The sequence below is a fragment of the Nannospalax galili genome, unplaced genomic scaffold (genome assembly GCF_000622305.1).
Source record: "Nannospalax galili isolate Female #2095 unplaced genomic scaffold, S.galili_v1.0 scaffold772, whole genome shotgun sequence".
NCBI classification, from domain to species: Eukaryota; Metazoa; Chordata; class Mammalia; order Rodentia; family Spalacidae; genus Nannospalax; species Nannospalax galili.
In genome coordinates, this window is record NW_008332097.1 from 1,732,739 (window position 1) to 1,747,987 (window position 15,249).

General features: G+C 40.0%; 1 protein-coding gene across 13 annotated transcripts in view; it reads right to left on the reverse strand.

The window, feature by feature from the left end:
- Limch1 (LIM and calponin homology domains 1) overlaps window positions 1-15,249 on the reverse strand; it is a 353,723-nt gene that overhangs the window by 69,337 nt on the left and 269,137 nt on the right. For all 13 annotated transcript variants that reach the window (XM_008827219.2, XM_029560687.1, XM_029560686.1 and 10 more), the window contains one exon: window positions 9,697-9,949. In XM_008827219.2, the coding sequence (XP_008825441.1) occupies window positions 9,697-9,949 (253 nt within the window). The remainder of the gene's footprint in view (window positions 1-9,696; window positions 9,950-15,249) is intronic.

Genomic DNA, 15,249 nt, shown 5'->3' on the forward strand with positions numbered 1-15,249 from the left:
AAGCTTTGAATGTTGGTTGTTCTTTGGAAGCTAGTTGGACATGTCTACTTGGCCAGTGACGCCACTCTATGATACCAGCACCCGTTTATGATGATGCTCCCTGACTCCTCCAACCATCAACACACTGGAATCCAACATCTTTTTGGCAAATTCAGTCCTATCCGGGACATAGTCACTCTTTTGTCTTCCATTTGCATTTATGCAGGTGGGGACGTCTGGATATCTGGACATCTATTTCAACCTAAAACATCTGGACAAGGAGCATGTCATTGGGGTAGGAAAGAGGAATGGGGACTACGTACAAATCAGTTTTGCTTAATTATGATCTTTCTTTTATATATAAACACAGAGCGCACACCTTTTACGTTCTAGACTCTTCTTGTCTGGCATTAACTTTGAGGGTTGTGTGCTGCTGTCTGCCTTCTCTGTGTCTTTTTTGATGTAAGGCCCATACAGGAGTTGATTGAGTGGCACTATTGGCTTGCTTTGGTTCATCCTTGCTCTTCTTGCAGCAAAATCATCCTTTTCAAGGTCAGGTAGTCGGCATCCAACCTCATCTTCTGACTCCGAATCTTTGCCATGTTGGAGGGTCAGGAAAGGATTTTCTTTGCGAAGGATAATATCACCGACAGCTTCATAATCTTCACTCAATTGCTTTTGACTGATAGAGCAAAATTAAATGGAACTCCACATTTGATCAGATCAAAAAGTCTTTTAATCCCCATCTCCACGCAATTGTACTGTTAGCAAAAATGTCCTCTCAATACTGTTAGTTCAAAAAGCATCACATTACTTTAGTATGGAGTTGCAACACAGTTAGGATGGGTTTAAAACCTTGAATTCAGCCAGAGAGTAACAATTCTAAAAATTTGTGTAATTTGCAGGGCTCTCAGCTTAAAACAGCAAGATCCTAAATGGCTCTGAAAGTGACAGTCCAAATTCTTTTCCTGAAACTTGGAAAAAGTAGGAAGCTCTTTGCCACTGCTTCTCTTCCTCAGTACATTTGTTAGGCACTCACGTTTGTCTTTGGTGGACAGAGCAAGACAGTGAGCCCAAGAAATGGATTTGGGAGAGACCCCATGAATGAAGCCATGTGTTGACACACCTAGAATACAGGTGTGCCACTGCAAAGTCTAAGCCGGTGCTTCTGCTGAACTGAGCTGACCTGAGATGTCTGGACTAGCTTAAGACTATTCAAGAAACAAACCTACTGCATGACAGCTGGTCAAACCTCAAACCTTCCTGTCAGCACCTGCTTCTCCTTCTATCCCTAGGCTCTCCATCTCCCAGGTCTGCTTCCATTATATGCTGGAACATATACTAGTACGTCATGGTGAGGATGTTCTGCTAAATTATTGCTACAGATGATTTCCATTTTCAAAGGAGACTTGAGGGGCTTCTTTGAAATAGAAGCTTTAAATTGCTTAAAGCAAGCATTTTAATGGTAGAATGTTAGGCAGTAAGCCTTAGGAATTTTCCCATTTTTTTGTTTATTTTTCCTGGTGTATGTATGTGACTGGGGGATGTGGTGGGGAGAGACAGAGTAATTGTGCCTATGTGGCATTCAAACAAAACCCCACCCCTCCACCACCTAAAAAGACCAGCTTTTTTTTTAAAAAAAAAAAAGAAACCTAAATCATAATAGAGTGTTGGAATTTTTTTAATCTTCTCAGTACATAAAGATGATAAATAAAAATGCCTTGATTTCTAAAGAAAGCTTACCCACTTTGTATGGGTTTTCTAAAAAAGGATTAAGAATAAGTTCTTGAAAAGAGGACATGGCTCTGTGGTGAAGCACTTGCCCAGCATGCACGAGGCACTGAGTTCAATCCCCAGTAGTCCCCTGCAAAAAAAAAAGGTGTTTAAAGGCCAGCAATATGGCTCAGTGGGTAAAGGCACTTGCCACCAAGACTGAAAACCTGAGTTCACATCCCAGAATCCATTAGAGTGGAAGGAGAGAATAGATTCCCACAAGCTGTCCTCTGACCTCCACACACCACATGCATTCACATGTGCATACACACACTCTCTCTCTCTCTCTCTTTCTCTCTCTCTGTCTCTCTCTGTCTCTCGCTCTGTCTCTCTCTCTCTCTCTCTCTCTCTCTCACACACACACACACAATATCAAAACGTTTTAAAAAAGAGTAAAGTCTTTATCCTTGAAAGACCAACTCAATCCAAGAATGAAGACAGGAGAAATTAGTTTGGCTGAGAAAAGAATCAGAAATGAAATGGTCTACTTTGGTTGACCAGCTGGCCCTCACACTATTCCAGAGGAGGCCATCACTTTACAGCAAGCATCACTTTAAAGGTCCCCTTTCCTCCAGAATTTGAGAAAAGTAATACATCATCAGTCATGCTCAGAACACCTTCTCGCTCTTACCCACTGTTCTCAATAAAAATTTAAAACATGGATATCTGTGATGCTTTACTCTTCAATAAATTTGTTTCTTAAAGTATTAAATCCTGCCCTTTGAGTGACATACCTAACTCTCAGTCTCCTGCCTGGCCCCTCCCTGACCTGTGTTCACTCTCCTCCCCTGCATCCTTCATCCATATGGCTGTCAAAGATCAACTTGGATTGGTTAACTATATGGCTAGGCAGAGTGATTAGCAGAAAATGGCAGATCATTGAATCTCTTCAAAATCACTATGTAAAAAGCACATTGATTATAATGAAGTTGGCCAGTAGATGAGGGACACATACTATGTGCTGATCCTAAGTGTTAATTTTTGCAAGTCTCACACAAATCCTGCTTGGTCCATAGCCCTCTCATCTTCATTTTATCAAGCAGAAAGTGAGATACAGGCTAGAAAACTTGCTCAAGGTCAAAGTGCTAGTATATAGACTCAAATCCAAATCAAGGCTGTTCTAGAGGCCCTGATATATGACAATGAACAAACCACTGTACAACTGATGAAACAAATAACCAATGCCGGGAACAGCTTTGAAAGCCGAACACTATCTATCTGTCTGTCTATCTATCTATCTATCTATCTATCTATCTATCTATCTATCTATCTATCTAAAAGCATTATCATTACTATGAGAGTAGGAGAAGGGGAAATAATTTGGTTACTAAATAAAGGGATCCTGGGAGTTGTGCTTGGACAACTCAGTATGGACAGAATGCTAATTAATCATAACCCACGATTCTGCATAACACTTGATACTTCACAAAGTCCTTTCAATGTGAAGTACAGACCTCACATATTCTCAACACCCCAGTGTGGGGCAGATCCTCAGACTGAACCAAGTCCAAGACTAGAACTCCTTCCACTTCTTGACCAGCAGGGCTGGGTTTCATCTCTGAAGGAATCTGTTAGAATAAAAAGTGCACATGCATGCAAGTGGTCCTGCCGACTTGTGATGCCAATCTGGGCAGTGCAAATCTGGTACCTTATGCATCACGTGAGCCCAGCTGGGCTACAAATTCCCCTGGCATATCTTTTTAGGCTAAATGCCCAGTATGGCAGGACTTGTTTCAAGTGATCTCAATTTAGATATGTGGACTTCAAAAAAGAGGCTCAGTAAAGTTTCTGTATCAATGATTACTTTAGGATATATCTCTGGAGTATCTTTATTCACTGAAAAAACTCTGATTTTTTTGTTTATTGCAAGAAATCCGTAAATTTAGAGCTTCATAAAAGTCTCACAGAGGAAAAATGATACAAATTATGGGCTGGCACTACTGATCTTGAAATAATAATATATCAAAGGCAGATATGTAAAAGAATAGTCCCAGATATCCACTTACTGAAATATTTCGACGACTTTTATTCTGTACTATTTATTCTTTGAAAGGCCTAAGGGCAGTGTATTGTTAAACACTGATATGTTTTACCTTAGTTATCAATCATTACACGTCTGAGATGCCAGTACATAAGTTAATGACTTTGAAAACCCTGCAAGCTAGACATTTTGATGTGCATTTTGCTGAGGAGAATATTAAGGTCTCTGGTTCAAGTTTCATGAACTTAGGCAAACTACCTTAAATCAACATAAACAGAAGAGCTCTGCTATCTGGATTTGTATTTATAGGGAGGTTCGGGAGCTTTATTTCTTTCACATCATTCATAGGTGAGTTTCTGGGTAGATATCGACCACAAGGAAGGAATACAGTTGATATGCAGTGAGAAATATGGCCCCCTGGTGGGACCGGAGGGCTCAGGTCTATAATCCCAGCTACTTGGGAGGCCAAGTCAGGAGATTCACAAGTTCAAGAACTGCTTAGGCTACCAAGAAATAGAGAGACCTGACTTTGACCTTGTAACTCTGCCAGCCTCCTCTAAATAAGGCCAGTTATCATAATAGGAAAGATTATGAACCCAACACATGGAATAGGGCAAAGAAAGCACTTGTCTTGAAGTTTCTAAGTCTTTATCTATTTCAAAGCACATGAGATAATGATTTAAACTAAGAAGGGCTGGGGAGATGGCTCAGGGGGTAAGTGTATTTGCTGCACAAGCACAAGGATCTGAGTTCAAATCACCAGCACCCACATACATGTTTGGCATGGCTGCGCATGCACCTGTAACTCCAGTGCTAGTGTGTGTGGGGGGCGGGGGGACAGAGACAGGAGGCTCACTGGGGCTTTCTGGTCACAAACTTAGTTCCAGATTCAGTGAGAGATTCTATCTCAAAGGAATAAGGCTCAGCGTGACATCCTCTGGCCTCTGCATGCTCAAGTGTACATACACATAAATATATGTACATATGCTACACACATACACATATGTAACAAAATAAACAAAAAAATTCTTAAGGAAGAATTGGCATCTTCTTTCACCCTTTTTTACTTGGAAGTGAACAAACAGCTATCTTGACTTTGCAGTGAGTTTGTTCTATTGAAAGAAACTGGGCTCTCCAGAAAAGTCTGTTCCCTCTCTTGGGAATGTCATGGGCAACAGCAGAAACCTTCCTGTTTCCCCATCTCCAGGAAGGACAGACACATCCAGAGTCACAAAGTTTCATGCATGCCTGCGTCTGTCTGGTCCCTAGAACAGGGGATCTGTGCAGCAAAAAGCAAGAAGCCAGCATCTGGCACAGAGGGATGTGGAAGAATACGTGTCTGGCACTTGGCTACATCTGATCTTCTTCTACAGATTTCTAAAATGTCTATTGTTCCTGGGAGATTTTTCCTCTCTGTAATTAATTAACTATGTGGTTGAGAAGATTCACAGACTAGCAGAAAACACTGAGTGATGAAACACATGCAAAGAATTAGAGAAGAAGTACCATCACGTGAAGCCTATAATTCAGTTTAAAAATTTTACTTCTCCAATGGGAAACACCAAGTAAAAGAATGCAAATCTCTATGGTATTTTAATTCAGGGGAAGTGAATTTGGTTCTTATTTTGTCCTCTTAAAACACAAATGTGGCTTCTTTGGCAGAATATTATATGGGAGGGATAATTAAGTTAACATGATCATAAAATAAAATTGAAGAAAAAAAGCAGTTTATATACTTTTTCACTACAATGGAAACTCTAATAAATATTAACTGCCACATGTTTATTGAGAAGTCCTACTTTCTGTCCCTTGATGCTCAGATACCTCCTATTATAAGTTTTCATTAGCAGCATGGGACATGTAGGCTTCTAACATCATGTGAAAATGTAATAACATGCACCTTTGCTCTGTGCTGCCTACTGTCTTATAAACAATGCAAGGATGTGTGTGAGAATCCTTGGGAAGGGAACAGAAAAGTGGTCTGGGTCCAAAGGTTTTTTCCTTATTCTATGTCCCTCCCCTTGCATACCACGTGCTCAACACTCATCTGTCTCTGCCAACAGTCTTTCCCAGCTGAGCAACAGGCCCCAAGAACTATCTTGAGCTTCTCCTTGGGTCCAAAAATGTGATGGCCAGAATCCATCTGGATGTCAAAACAAGAGACTAGAGGTCAAATGCTTTGAGCAACATTGGCATAGTTCAATGATTTATATTCTCGTTTTCCAGACGCTAAGAATTCTTTTTCCCCCCTTCATAATTTGCATTTCATTCCAGTTAAGCAATTTTCTGCCACATTAAAGGCAGGACCCCAAGTGGGATAAACTTAGAATGACTCTCCAACTCTATTGTGGCTTGTAAAAAGTTAAATGATAAAAATGCAGCTCCACCAGGCTGGTGGCATGGCACTACAGTGCTTTTAGGAGTGAACTAGCAGCTGAGTCGTCCACCTAACAAATTCTGGGTGACTGGAGCGGGGATGTTGTGCTGCTCTTGGGATCTTCTCTAAGAACACTGATAACTGTTTCCAACATGGCTTTAAATGCTGCATAGAAAGTCTCAGGTATGATGACATTAATGACCCTGCAAACTTCTGCTTCATAGAGTTAATTTGGATGATAGAGATGAACATTAAATCAGATACCAAAACATTCATGGATGCAAAAATGACCACATAAATATAATATGGATCATTGCAGTTCCATTTTAAACTATGACTCTCTGTATGTAGGGAAAAGGAGTTGTCACAAAGGAGATCAATGTTTTACTGCAAAATCTGCCTCCCAGTTACTGAAGTGGCATGGAACAGTTTTGGATTTCCCAAACTTGCACAACTTTTTCTTATGTCATCTTATTCCCAAGTTGCCCAATTAGCACCTGTAGCTCCCTGCTCACCTCCTATTGCTCTTTTTTTCCCTAAGACTCTAAAGATGATGACCTACTTGGTAAATTTTAGCTTAAAGACTTCACGGATATGATAAAAATAAAGGTGTGTATGTACATCAAAGATGTAAAGATTATTTTTGGTATATCCATACTCTTCTCTGTATAACTTAGTAATACCCTCATTGTGTCCTAAGCTTAAAGAGGGGAGAGAAATCTAAAAAAAAAAAAAAGGTAGATGGTGAGGGGACAGTATTTATTTTTTGTAGCCAGCATCTAGCCTGGTAGATGTTTGAGGATGTAGGGAAATTATATGCCCAATTAAGTAAAAAAAATTCTGGTTGTTTGGAGAATACCATATGATACTATTCTTCATTTGAGAGGTTCTTATAACACAAGCACAATTTTATGTTAGGATTTCTAGGGTAGGCATGATTAACTGTGGTATACCAGAGACAGAAAGAAATACATCCTTCTTTTGCTTATTTTTTAATCAATACAGAGCTACCCTAAGATTAAGTCCATATAAACCAACACTGGATATTTCAATTAAGACCTAGACCACAGAAATAACCACAGAAGGAGTATACAGAGAAAACCATGTGTGGAAGGCAGATACCCGAATCTGGCTGCCAAGTCAGCTACAACCAGCTCTGTAAGTCACTACCCTTCTTATGGTTTGAATGTGAAATGTCCCCCAAAGACATCTGTGTTGATCACTTGGTCCCCAGTTGGTGGTGCTGTTTGGGAGAGTGTGGAACTTTTGGAGCATAGTCTCTGATAGATGGAGTTGGGTCACTGTGTGTGGGCCTTTGAGGGTTATAGCCTGGTCCTGCTTCTGGTTCCATTCTCTCCTGCTTACCACAGTGAGACCAGCTGCCTCATGCTCCTCCCAAGATGGCTGAGCTCTCCCATCGCAGCACCTTCTGTACCATGATGGACTGAAATCTCCTGAGACCATGAGCCAAAACAAATCCTTCTTTCCTCAACTTGCCTATGCCAAGTATCTTTTCACAGTACCAAGTAAAGTAATCAATACAATCATCCATCCTTTGTTTCTTCTTCTGAAAAATGAGCATATTACCCATCTTTTAAAATTAAATGGAACAGCAAGTAACAGAGGAATCTCAGGTGTCAAGTTGGTATGAATGTCAATTTGTCTCATAAATGTTGCCTGCATGATTATTGAGAGGATCTGGGATTCTTATGTATAAAAATTAGCCAGCTTCACACAACACTACAAAAACTGTAGAACTCTAGTATTCTGTGGCTTCAAGTGCCAAAGCTTTCCATCTCATAGGCACCATGAAGCCAGCAACACTGTGAACCAGTGCTTTCAGCTGTAATTAAGAGAACTCATTGTTCCAGTTTTTTGTTTTTGAATCACTGTGCTTTAGAAAATACGAAGACAAATTCAGTCCTCACTACTGCTTAAGAGAAGAAGAGCAAGTGGATCTTTGCAAGCCATTCTCTGCAAAGACAGCCCCCCTACCCATTTTACCCTGACCATTTTCTAGTGATGGGCAACATGAAGTAATGAGCCATTTAGGAGTAGTGTGGAAGTTAACAAGCCACAAACAATAGAAAAATAAGATATTATTGCTAGGTAAACCTTACAGCCTACCAAATGACTGACCACAAAAGCAGCACTGGGATAGAATCTAAGGAGGCCCACACTTTGTCTCCATTCCAAATAGCCAAAGACAGAGCAGAGACAGGCTCCAAGGCAAAGTATCTATTTCTGTTTATCCACAGCAGGGACAAATGATGCAACGGACACGCAGGAACTGGGAAAAGAGGATGAGAAGTCCAGCTTGCTAGACGGATTCCAAACCTGCAGGCATGCAGAAGGCCAGCCAGGCCAGCCTCAGCTGGCAGAGCTAACCTGGCAAAGCGCTGTGCTGCAGGCACAACCTTGATTCCAGCTTGCTCCAGCCTCCTGCGCCTTTGGTTTTCTGCAGCATCTCTGTCTTCAGGTGTGGGAGCTGGCACCACTGCCGTCCCCACAGAAGGAGGCTGCTCCTCACCACTGCTGGGGGCAGAGTCTAACCCACCATCAGGCTGCCCACCAGGACCCATCTGACTGCTGGGGTCTTCTTCATCAGGAGACCCTGCTTCGCTTCCCTCCTCCTCTATCGTTTCAGGATAACTAGTAAATAGGACAATATGGTTTGCCAAGCTAACAGACAGGCCTGAGAACAGACCAGACATAATTTCTAACACATTTTGATATTACTATTAACTTAAAAAAAATCATAGTACAGGATATGATCCTGCTACTATAAAGTCAATTAAATGCAGCCATTTGCTAATTAATACAATGTCTCTTCCCTTAAGCACTGATCAAGGGCTCTTCAATACTTGACACCAAAAGCAAAAAAGCTTTTCTGATGGAAAGGTAAAATTCATTAATTTTGATCAACAAATAACATTTTCAATAAAACGTTTATTTAGTGGAAAATCCTAGATAATAAAGATGGAATTTAGAAAAGTATCATCATTATAAGGATATTAAAGGCAAGGACTGAATCTTACTGACTGTTGGGTCCTCAAATCCTAGAAGACAGCATCCAGCACATAATAATTATTCAATAAATACTTGCTGAATAAATACATACTCTCAATATAGAGATTAAGAAAATAGTTTGCTTCTCTGAGAAAATGAGAAACATGTCTTCTATTCATTGTGACTATATTTACATTTCAGTCAGACCTGCCATGTCTCTCTCACTTGAGTAAATCAAGTTGTTAAAAAGTCTTTTTGTGTAGTTTTTGTACACCTACTCTAACAGGATCAGAAATCAGATAGTCTCCACAGTAGGACATGGATGACCTATCTGTTTTCCACATTCTGTCAGTGGAACTGGCCTCAAGCATCTGCTCATTGGCTAAGTACTTGTTGGATACCTATAGCGTGCCAGGCATAGCTCTAGTTGCCTTCATGAAACTGATACTGTATGACAAGCTCTCAGGATTTGAGTCACCCACTTCTCTTTGTAATTGTATATCAAAGTACTGAAATGGCTAATGGACTTCATTCCTCCTCAGGAGTTTTACCCAAGACAGCAGGGGGTCAGGCCTACCTGAAGGGCCTTTCCCCACTGAGGGGGGAGGTGGCCATGCTCCAGCTCTTCCGGTAATCCTCCCGCTCAGTCTTCTTCTTTCTCAGAGGTGCTGGGACATAGGCGGTCTGGTTGCTTTTATTCGGGAGGTACTGGTTAAAAGGCACTGCTGATTTTGGCTCACCATGGGAAGTCCGCCGTGCAGACATGTCATCCTTCTTCACATCTGGCAACTTCCGATGTGGCAAGTCAGACTCAGAATCGCTTCCTCTTCCTGGAGAAGAGAGGGTGGATGCTAGGAGAGTGTATTGGGGTAACAGAAAAATACTCAACAGCAACTTTATAAAATTAGGGATAAACCTGTGTTTTCAGGGACTCTTTCCTTAAGTTAGTCACTTAAATCTGAAGTATCGGTCTAAATTAGTCTGTTCTGGAAAAAGATCTCAATTTCGGTGAGGAAAAGCAAAAAAAAAGCATCAAATTAAAAAAAACAACAACAAAAAATAGAGGTATGCCTAACATCACCAGGAGTTACTGTAAGAACATGTCTGCATGGAACCATTTGCTTGCTGAACTTTGGCTACTCTCAAAATCCCACAGGTTCCCCACAGGGATTCTACTGGGCTCTGGCCACAGAGAACACTGGGCTAGACATTCTAACAAGTAAGACTAGAAAGGACTTCGTCTTTAACCGGTACAGAGAAGGTGAAATTACAATGCAACACCAAAGATAAGAACAATGGGAACGTGGAAAAGTGACCAGTTGAACTTCAACGAGGGATTGCCTTTCAACGGGGTTGCATCTTCTTCCTACAATCCTTACCAACCTATAATCCCTAATCCTCCCTTGTGTTTTGAAAATAAGAGCTGTCCAGTGTCCACTTTTACCACATGCCTTTGCAGCAGTGAGCATCCTCAGACTTAGAAGGATCCTTGCACTAATTTGGCTAAAGAAGGGGTATTTTTAGACAATGCAAAGGATTTCAGTGCTGTCAGTCAGTCTTCCCTTACTAACAGTCCCAGTAATGATACTGTATTCCTTTTGCCTGAGTCTCATGCCATCATATTCCTAGGGTCCACCGGAATGAAGCTATCATTAAGACACATGCAATCATACAAGTAACCACCATTTTAATGCTAGTTGAGAGTCCTTAATTGGTGAGACCATTTCAACGCCATTCTGGCTGTTGATATAAAAAACGTTTATGCTTAGGAAAAGCACCAAGAGATGCAACAGGGCAGAGGAGTAGTGTACAGGGTTTTAAGCCAGATCCACTTCATTTCCAGCTCTGCTGTTCATTAGACTTCTTACTTGACCACTAAAGCCTCCATTTTCCAATCTGCAAAATGAGGATAATAATACCATCCATTTTATAGGACTGTTGGAAGGAGTGGATCCATGTAAAACTATTGGTTCGGTACTTTGCACTGAGAATTTGATAAACACCACCTACTCTCTATGTCATAACAGTTCTGGGTCTGTCAGAAATGAACTGTGGCCTCCTCGGCTCATCTCCAACACACTTAACTGTCCTTTTTCTGTAAGACAGGATTGAAAAGATTTTCCCTGGAGATTAGATGGTACAATGACGTTTAAAAGGCTGTAAAAGTTAAAGGCATTGGCTGTAAACAAGTTGTTCAGTGTTGTACATGAACTATTCAGTCTATGAATTATTCATGCCACTTGTTTTCAGTCTCTCTTCTGAAATTTTGGCCATTTCCTGACTTGTTAGCATTTGATTCATTACTCAGCTCCCTTTCCACCATGTCTTAACAAATGTGTTTGCCAGTGTCAAAGCAAAATGTTGTCTATAAACAAATACTCATACCATCTCACCCTGCCAAATGCTTAGATTTGTCTCCCCACTTGATAGCTGTACCTCTTTATAAAGATAGAAACAGGCTCAAAAAGGCCGGAAGAGCCTGCCCCTCAATGTGGCTGACAAATGACAGCTCTGGGGATCTGGTTTCTGTTCTACAGGCTCCCAAGGTTCTATCCTGTCAGCACACTACTCTTGGAAAAATGTCTTCTCCTTTAAGAGAAGACATTATACTGTGCTGAAAAAAAAATGAATGAAGAAAATAATTCTTTCATCTACTATGAAAGCTTAGTGATGGTTAGAGTTCTCTTGGGTTCCTCAGTTCTAAAGCCCTATAGTTTATGGACTTTATTCATGTGTAACAACTAAAGCATATTATCATGATACACTGAAAGTCTCAAAGATGTTAACATATAAGCATATCCCTTTCCTCCTCCAATAATTCTTTGATGAATGTTTTAACAGACATTTTAAGAAACGTTAACTTGCCAATGTCCCAGGGCAGAGTGGCTCAGTTGCAAGTAGGTAGTCTTACAGACGTACAACAAGGGTATCATCTCATTTCCACCACCTGCTAGCTATGTGACCCTGGGAGTTTAAGCTCCTTGCACAATAGGTCCTTAGGGCCTACACCAAATAATACTATAGTTCTCCTGGGGTGTCATGATGATTAAATGAAAGTCACAGAGCCACTCAAAAAATGCAGGCATGATATGCCTGCAGTAACTGTTACAGCCCATCTACCAAAGGCCATGATTTCAAAAGAGTCTGATTTCACTTCATCCTGTGAACACGAAAACTTACTAGAGTGGCTTCTCCCTGTAGTATCAAAGTTAGGAAAATAACAGCAATGATGATGATGTTATTTTTGTCAAAGTCTGATCCTTCTTTTCCATGTGGCTACAAGCAAGTAGAGTCATCCTTCTTCCTTTTACCTCCTCCCTCTCTCCCTTCTTTCCCCATCTTTGTACACAAATCCCAACACTTTTGTTTTATATAATTTTTTTAATTTATTTTATGTGTGTGACTGTATTGCCTGCATGTATGGAAGTGCACCCGTGTCATGCAGTACCCTTGAAGGTCAGAAGAGGGACTCAAATCCCCTGGAACTGGAGTTATGGGCAGCTGTTAGTCGCCATGTGGGTGCTGGGAATTAAACCCAGGTCTTCTGCAAGAGCAGTCAGTGCTCTTAACTGCTGAGCCAACTCTCTAGCCCCAACACTTTATTTTTCAACCTTCCTCTAGCACTTTAATTTTGTTCATTTCTTATATATTTTGTCACTCATTTTTTGATAAAATATAGGCATCTTGGTTTTATGAAATTTTAGAATTGTAAAAGCATATGGGTAGGTTTTGTTTCCTGTCCAACAGGGCTCACTGACTGACCTCAGAAGGAATGCTAATAAGGATGGAAGGATTTTGGCACCTGGCTAGCAAGATGGGCTGGCAAAATCAAGCCTGGGGATTCATGGCTTTCCTACCAAGAAGCTCTGTGTCAACCCACAGAATCATGGCACTTCTGAGTGTGGCTCTTGTCTTTTTTAAACTGCTCAGTGAGTACCCATAATAATAAAATGGAAGCTCTCCATATGGACCCAATATAGAGGTAAAAAATTTCATGTCAATATTTCCTGAAATTGGTTGTGAGTCCTGGGACATAAATTTTCAAGACTTACTTTTTTGAAAAAAAAAAGTCTTGCAAATATGGAAGTATTTATTAGAATAAGTAATCTTGTTTGATTAGCATGATTTTAAAGAAACAAACTAGAAAGTCTTGTGAAATTAATATGTATTTAGCTAAAATTACACTGCATTTTTTTTTAAAGGAAGATTAAGAAATGTGTTGTTTTTCTTTTAAAACCTTATTAGGTCTTGATTAGTTTGCAGGAACAAAAGCCTTAAGGTATCAGGTTGATTGGTGAAACCCACAGAAGATACTTCATTATGGTGTTTGATAAAGCTGCATTCCATGTTATTCTGACGGAGAAAACATTTATAAATAGAATCTAGTTTATCAACCTTAATGGCTGCAACTATACTGTGTTTCAGGATATATTACTATAATATTAGTAATCATCATTTCAATCCCTTCAAGATATGGTTTAAACTGAAGCCCTTGAAGCTGGTGAAAAATAAAGCGTCTATATTACCAGTTATAAGAAAACCAGGGCAAAGAAAAAAATGGAATTTATTTAAACAGTTAAAACAATATGGGTGAAATGGTTTGGTTAAGATGGGTTTTGTTAAAGCAAATCCATGTTTTGGTTATGTTAAGGCATAATTAGATCACAGACTTGGTATTTTAACTTCTCATACTGTGGGTGGTACTTAAGATGTCAAATAAAATTTTAGAGATGTTTTTCAAGCAGTTCACAATGCACCATGGCATTCTTTAGGAGTCACACAGTATGTGGCCCTGAGGCTAATCTATTTGCTGGAAAGTTTAAGTCCTGAGCAAAAGTATTCGTCCAGTAATTCTGGAATAAAATATCTATTAGGCAAAGAGAAAGAAGCCTGGGTAAATTAAAAGTATAAGTTTTGGACTCACAATTCTTGAGACTGAAATTGCTATACTATTGCCCCAATAGTGAATTTTGTCATTTAGAAATAACAGGGCAATGACTTAACCTCTTGAAAACACATCTGTAAGGAATGTCTCGTAGCATCATGGGAGGATAAAGTGAGATGCTGTGAAAATCCACCATCTATACCGAGAAGTAAATGAGACACCATTTAACTCAGAAGCTGAGTATATGAAATACTTGATGATTTTAGTAACATAGAATTTCATAGCTGAGAGGCTGGGGATATTGCTCAGGGGTAGAGCACTTGCCTAGAATGCACAGGGCCCTAGGGCCAATTTGTAGCACTGCACAGAACAAACAAAAAACTAAAAATGAATTTTATCTCTGAAAGGAATATAATAACTACAAACTATAATCTTGACCTAAGAGAGCAGGAGTCTAGAAATATGACGATCAACCAAGCAATACATGCAAAAATAGAAGCAAATAAATTCTGTCCCTACCCTTACCCCCAGCCTTGCTGTCTTTTTTGCAAGTTTATACATGTGTAACCAAATAGGCTCCCCTTCCTAAAAGCACAAGGTACAAGATTACTAAGGCAAGCAGTTTGGGGAAAACAGGCACCGAATTCATATCAGGTTATATGACCCACACAGTTTTGTAGAGAAAATCACACATGTACTATCCATAGGATTTAAATCAAATCCAGCCTTGAGGCAAACAGGCAGCCTAGATGTGGACTGTGCATTCATAGCCATCTGCACTGAGCTAGCCCACTGGTCAGACGTCCTAAGCATCAGATTGACAAAAAAGTTGCCAGTGAAAGGGGCATAGCCCAGGTTCCAGAACTTTCCTAAGTGCACCCAGGGCACTTCTAGTTTGCTGGAAGTTGCTCCCTTTTCACTTATATAGCATGTTACTCACTAAACATTTCCCTTCCTTGTACCCAGAGTATATAAACTTCAGCACACTTTATGAGCTAATGGCCTGCACAGCGTCTTGATTCACAGAGACCCAGAGAGGAATGATGTAACACATTTTCCAACAGAAGATATGTTCACTGAGGCAGGCTCCAAGTAAGTTTCTGGCAAAGTCAATCAAAATTCTGAAAACCATGAAAAACAACAGTCAAAGACCTTTTTTTTTTTTTTTTTTTTTTTTTTTTTTAAAAAAAAAAAAAAAAAAAAAAAAGAGGACGATAAATCTTTCACTGTGATATATCAAAATAA